Source organism: Rana temporaria, chromosome 7 (assembly GCF_905171775.1).
Source record: "Rana temporaria chromosome 7, aRanTem1.1, whole genome shotgun sequence".
In the NCBI taxonomy this organism is placed as follows: Eukaryota; Metazoa; Chordata; class Amphibia; order Anura; family Ranidae; genus Rana; species Rana temporaria.
The window spans coordinates 209,429,717-209,436,272 of record NC_053495.1 but is presented as its reverse complement, the minus strand read 5'-3'; the positions used below and the strand labels follow the sequence as shown (position 1 = coordinate 209,436,272).

Here is a 6,556-nt window from a genome sequence, read left to right as displayed (position 1 = left end):
CCAATCAAAAACATTACTGCTCCTTCCACCCTCACAGGAGCCTCATGAAGGTTTAGAACAATAAAAGTTTCTCCGGTCCACCAGCTCCGGGGTCTCCCAGAAGTCTGCAGTCGTCTCATTCTTGTGGGATTTTCTAGGATGTGAAGGCCAGTGGTCATGTCCAGAAGTGATGTCCAGTGGTGATGCCCAGCAGTGATGTTAAGAGGTGATGTCCAGCGGTAAAGACCAGAGGTGATGTCCAGTGGTGATGTTCAGCAATGAAGCCTAGCAAAGAAGGCCAGAGGTGATGTCCAGTGGTGATGTTCAGCAATGAAGCCTAGCAAAGAAGGCCAGAGGTGATGTCCAGTGGTGAAGCCCAGCGGTGATGTCCAGCAATAAAGTCATACGATGATGTCCCTACGTGATGTCTAGCAATGAAGCCCAGAGGTGAAGGCCAGCGGTGATGTCCCTCGGTTATATCCAGCAATAAAGCCCAGTGGTGATGTCCAGCAATGATCCTGGAATGGGAAAGATAGAAGTCTGTGATGGGAAGGATGGAGGTCTGGCATGGGAAGGATGGAGGTCTTGGATGGAAAGGAGAGAAGTCTGGCATGGGAAGGATGGAGGTTTGGCATGGGAAGGATGGAGGTCTGGCATGGGAAGGATGGAGGTCTGGTATGGGAAGGATGGAGGTCTGGCATGGGAAGGATGGAGGTCTGGCATGGGAAGGATGGAGGTCTGGTATGGGAAGGATGGAGGTCTGGTATGGGAAGGATGGAGGTCTAACAAGGGAAGGATGGAGGTCTGGCATGGGAAGGATGGAGGTCTGGCATGGGAAGGATGGAAGTCTGGCATGGGAAGGATGGAGATCTTGGATGGGAAGGATGGAGATCTTGGATGGGAAGGATGGAGGTCTGGCATGGGATGGATGGAGGTCTGGTATGGGAAGGATGGAGGTCTGGCATGGGAAGGATGGAAGTCTGGCATGGGAAGGATGGAGGTCTTGGACGGGAAGGGTGGAGGTCTGGCATGGGAAGGATGGAGGTCTGGCATGGGAAGGATGGAGGTCTGGCATGGGAAGGATGGAGGTCTGGTATGGGAAGGATGGAGGTCTGGTATGGGAAGGATGGAGGTCTGGCATGGGAAGGATGGAGGTCTTGGATGGGAAGGATGGAAGTCTGGCATGGGAAGGATGGAAGTCTGGCATGGGAAGGATGGAAGTCTGGCATGGGAAGGATGGAAGTCTGGCATGGGAAGGATGGAGGTCTGGGATGGGAAGGATGGAAGTCTGTGATGGGAAGGATGGAGGTCTGGAATGGGAAGGATGGAGGTCTGGCATGGGAAGGATGGAAGTCTGGCATGGGAAGGATGGAAGTCTGGCATGGGAAGGATGGAGGTCTGGCATGGGAAGGATGGAGGTCTGGGATGGGAAGGATGGAGGTCTGGGATGGGAAGGATGGAGGTCTTGGATGGGAAGGAGAGAAGTCTGGCACAGCAATGAAGTCCAGCGGTGAAGTCCATGGCCAGCACCAGCCGGGATGTATTTTTACCTTTTATTTTTTTCTCATTTGTATATATTCAGCTGGTGGGAGATATGGTTGGGGGAGGGGGAGTATCCTTGTATTTATTTTTATGGCCCTCTTTAATCAATGTACTTCCTTCAAAGTGCAGGAAAATGGAAACTCATCCGTGAAGATTTGTCGCGCCGTCATTTACCTATAACCACTTTGGCGCCACAGTATTTTTAAAAAAATGTTCACACATGTAAAATCTGTATGTTTGGCCATAGAATTATTTAAACCCCCAGGACCCCCCCCCTTCACACACACGTCCCCCCCTTCACACACATGTCCCCCCCCTTCACACAAACGTCCCCCCCCTTCACACACACACATGTCCCCCCCTTCACACACACGTCCCACCCCCTTCACACACATGTCCCCCCCCTTCACACAAACGTCCCCCCCTTCACACACATGCCCCCCCCCTTCACACACACGTCCCCCCCTTCACACATATGCCCCCCCCTTCACACAAATGTCCCCCCCCTTCACACACACACATGTCCCCCCCTTCCACATATGCCCCCCCTTCACACACACGCCCCCCTTCACACACACATCCCCCCCCCCTTCACACACACGTCCCCCCCCTTCACACACACGTCCCCCCCCCTTCACACACATGTCCCCCCACCCCTTCACACAAACATCCCCCTCCTTCACACACACACACACATCCCCCCCTCCCTTTACACACACACACATTTTCTGAAAGCAATGGTCATGTAGAAAAAAATATTATTGTTGCAATTTTTTGTATCACACGATATTTGCTGTTTAATAAACGCATATTTTCAGGAAAAACATTTTATTAAATGCATTTTAGTGCACACAGACACACAACACAATTTTTTGGTAAAATATAAAAGATGGGGTTGTGTCGAGTAAATAGATACCAAACGTGTCAAGTCTTAAAATTTATATCGCAAAAATAGATGGTACCCAAAAATCTCCACAGCTGCTGGTTTACCAGCCTTTGCAGTTCATCGGTTTTGAGTTCCCTGTGATCTCTGGTGATGGAGTTGTTGTCCTCGCTCTGACGCTCGTGGCGACACATCATGGGTGGTGCAATTGGGGTTTACATATTTGCAGGTGTGTGTGCGGGGCAACAGGGGGTTACGGTTCATTTTTTTAAATACATGATGTTATAATTTTAGTTTTACTTATTATTTTATTATTTTATTAAAATGTATTGCTGTTACTAGTGGTGTAACAAACACAAAGGTCCTGTTTATTGAGACATTAGGGGTCTAATAGACCCCAGTGTCTCCTCTGCCCTCCAAAGTATGCGACCGGGCAGAGATCTGTTAGATGCTCTCTTGGCTTCTCCGGCTCTGAGACCAGAAATGATGAGGTCCTTGTTGCTTCCAGTTTCATTTAGTGCAGAGGAGATCAAGGAACTTATGTTCTTCGGTTTTCTCACGCTCTCCATCCTGAAGCAGTTGGTTGTGGTCCTGGGCTCCGGATATGAGGAGAGCACGGGTACTATGCGGGGGTGGTCAAGTGGTGCAGGTGGGGGCTGGGGGACACCACGCCACCCGCACAGTGAAAGTTATACAGCTGCTGGATCACTTTGACTATGCAGACCGGAGGTGGATGATACTACTACTACTACTACATCATCTTGGATTCTTCAACCCTCAGGCTGGTTGTCGAGATTCCATACATTTAGACTGTTGGTGATACATTCTTATGCCTTCAGGATGGGTAGTGGTGGACTCTTATTTCCTCAGGCTGAGTGGTAATGGACTCTTGTGACCTCATTCTAGGTTGGTGATGGGTTCTTGTGACCTCAGGCTGGGTGGTGATGGGTTCTTGTGACCTCAGGCTGAGTGGTGATGGGTTCTTGTGACCTCAGGCTGAGTGGTGATGGGTTCTTGTGTCCTCAGGCTGAGTGGTGATGGGTTCTTGTGACCTCAGGCTGAGTGGTGATGGGTTCTTGTGACCTCAGGCTGAGTGGTGATGGGTTCTTGTGACCTCAGGCTGAGTGGTGATGGGTTCTTGTGACCTCAGGCTGAGTGGTGATGGGTTCTTGTGACCTCAGGCTGGGTGGTGATGGGTTCTTGTGACCTCAGGCTGGGTGGTGATGGGTTCTTGTGTCCTCAGGCTGAGTGGTGATGGGTTCTTGTGACCTCAGGCTGAGTGGTAATGGGTTCTTGTGACCTCAGGCTGAGTGGTGATGGGTTCTTGTGTCCACAGGCTGGGTGGTGATGGGTTCTTGTGTCCTCAGGCTGAGAGGTGATGGGTTCTTGTGACCTCAGGCTGAGTGGTGATGGGTTCTTGTGTCCTCAGGCTGAGTGGTGATGGGTTCTTGTGTCCTCAGGCTGAGTGGTGATGGGTTCTTGTGACCTCAGGCTGAATGGTGATGGGTTCTTGTGACCTCAGGCTGAGTGGTGATGGGTTCTTGTGTCCTCAGGCTGGGTAGTGATGGACTCTTGTGACCTCAGGCTGAATGGTGATGGGTTCTTGTGACCTCAGGCTGAGTGGTGATGGGTTCTTGTGACCTCAGGCTGAGTGGTGATGGGTTCTTGTGACCTCATTCTAGGTTGGTGATGGGTTCTTGTGATCTCATTCTAGGTTGGTGATGGGTTCTTGTGACCTCAGGCTGAATGGTGATGGGTTCTTGTGACCTCAGGATGAATGGTGATGGGTTCTTGTGTCCTCAGGCTGGGTAGTGATGGACTCTTGTGACCTCAGGCTGAGTGGTGATGGGTTCTTGTGACCTCAGGCTGAATGGTGATGGGTTCTTGTGACCTCATTCTAGGTTGGTGATGGGTTCTTGTGATCTCATTCTAGGTTGGTGATGGGTTCTTGTGACCTCAGGCTGAGTGGTGATGGGTTCTTGTGACCTCAGGCTGAATGGTGATGGGTTCTTGTGACCTCAGGCTGAATGGTGATGGGTTCTTGTGTCCTCAGGCTGAGTGGTGATGGGTTCTTGTGACCTCAGGCTGAGTGGTGATGGGTTCTTGTGACCTCAGGCTGAATGGTTATGGGTTCTTGTCACCTCAGGCTGAGTGGTGATGGGTTCTTGTGTCCTTATGCTGGGTGGTGATGGGTTCTTGTGACGTCAGGCTGAGTGGTGATGGGTTCTTGTGACCTCAGGCTGAGTGGTGATGGGTTCTTGTGACCTCAGGCTGAGTGGTGATGGGTTCTTGTGTCCTTATGCTGGGTGGTGATGGGTTCTTGTGACCTCAGGCTGGGTGGTGATGGGTTCTTGTGACCTCAGGCTGAGTGGTGATGGGTTCTTGTGACCTTGGGCTGAGTAGTGATGGGTTCTTGTGACCTCAGGCTGAGTGGTGATGGGTTCTTGTGTCCTCAGGCTGAGTGGTGATGGGTTCTTGTGACCTCATTCTAGGTTGGTGATGGGTTCTTGTGACCTTATGCTGGGTTGGTAATGGGTTCTTGTGTCCTCAGGCTGAATGGTGATGGGTTCTTGTGACCTCAGGCTGAGTGGTGATGGGTTCTTGTGACCTCAGGCTGAGTGGGGATGGGTTCTTGTGACCTCAGGCTGAGTGGTGATGGGCTCTTGTGACCTCAGGCTGGGTTGGTGATGGGTTCTTGTGACCTCAGGCTGAGTGGTGATGGGTTCTTGTGACCTCAGGCTGAGTGGCGATGGGTTCTTGTGACCTCAGGCTGAGTGGTGATGGGTTCTTGTGACCTCAGGCTGAGTGGTGATGGGTTCTTGTGACCTTATGCTGAGTGGTGATGGATTCTTGTGACCTCAGGCTGAGTGGTGATTGGTTCTTGTGACCTTATGCTGGGTTGGTGATGGGTTCTTGTCACCTCAGGCTGAGTGGTGATGGGTTCTTGTCACCTCAGGCTGAGTGGTGATGGGTTCTTGTGACCTCAGGCTGAGGGGTGATGGGTTCTTGTGACCTCAGGCTGAGGGGTGATGGGTTCTTGTGACCTCTGGTTGGGTTGGTGATGGGTTCTTGTGTCCTCAGGCTGAGTGGTGATGGGTTCTTGTGACCTCAGGCTGGGTGGTGATGGGTTCTTGTGACCTCAGGCTGAGGGGTGATGGGTTCTTGTGACCTCTGGTTGGGTTGGTGATGGGTTCTTGTGTCCTCAGGCTGAGTCGTGATGGGTTCTTGTGACCTCAGGCTGAGTGGTGATGGGTTCTTGTGACCTCAGGCTGGGTGGTGATGGGTTCTTGTGACCTCAGGCTGAGGGGTGATGGGTTCTTGTAAACTCTGGTTGAGTTGGTGATGGGTTCTTGTGTCCTCAGGCTGAGTGGTGATGGGTTCTTGTGACCTCAGGCTGGGTGGTGATGGGTTCTTGTGTCCTCAGGCTGAGTGGCGATGGGTTCTTGTGACCTCAGGCTGAGTGGTAATGGGTTCTTGTGACCTCAGGCTGAGTGGTGATGGGTTCTTGTGTCCTCAGGCTGGGTGGTGATGGGTTCTTGTGTCCTCAGGCTGAGAGGTGATGGGTTCTTGTGACCTCAGGCTGAGTGGTGATGGGTTCTTGTGTCCTCAGGCTGGGTGGTGATGGGTTCTTGTGTCCTCAGGCTGAGTGGTGATGGGTTCTTGTGACCTCAGGCTGAATGGTGATGGGTTCTTGTGACCTCAGGCTGAGTGGTGATGGGTTCTTGTGTCCTCAGGCTGAGTGGTGATGGGTTCTTGTGACCTTATGCTGGGTTGGTAATGGGTTCTTGTGACCTCAGGCTGAATGGTGATGGGTTCTTGTGACCTCAGGCTGAGTGGTGATGGGTTCTTGTGACCTCAGGCTGGGTGGTGATGGGTTCTTGTGACCTCAGGCTGAGTGGTGATGGGTTCTTGTGACCTCGGGCTGAGTAGTGATGGGTTCTTGTGACCTCAGGCTGAGTGGTGATGGGTTCTTGTGACCTCGGGCTGAGTAGTGATGGGTTCTTGTGACCTCAGGCTGAGTGGTGATGGGTTCTTGTGTCCTCAGGCTGAGTGGTGATGGGTTCTTGTGACCTCATTCTAGGTTGGTGATGGGTTCTTGTGACCTTATGCTGGGTTGGTAATGGGTTCTTGTGTCCCCAGGTCTGATGGGTC

The 6,556-nt window shown here is 51.9% G+C and overlaps 1 protein-coding gene across 1 annotated transcript; it reads right to left on the bottom strand.

The window, feature by feature from the left end:
* Positions 1–453: 453 nt before the first annotated feature.
* Positions 454–1,500, bottom strand: LOC120946266 (early nodulin-75-like). The gene has a single exon (XM_040361094.1). It carries the CDS (start codon positions 1,498–1,500, stop codon positions 454–456), a length of 1,047 nt encoding a protein of 348 aa, XP_040217028.1.
* Between the last annotated feature and the right edge of the window lie 5,056 nt (positions 1,501–6,556).

Bases quoted from the DNA above. Each gene is read 5' to 3' on its own strand.
- LOC120946266 (XM_040361094.1), bottom strand. From the start codon at position 1,500: ATGGACTTCACCGCTGGACTTCATTGCTGTGCCAGACTTCTCTCCTTC.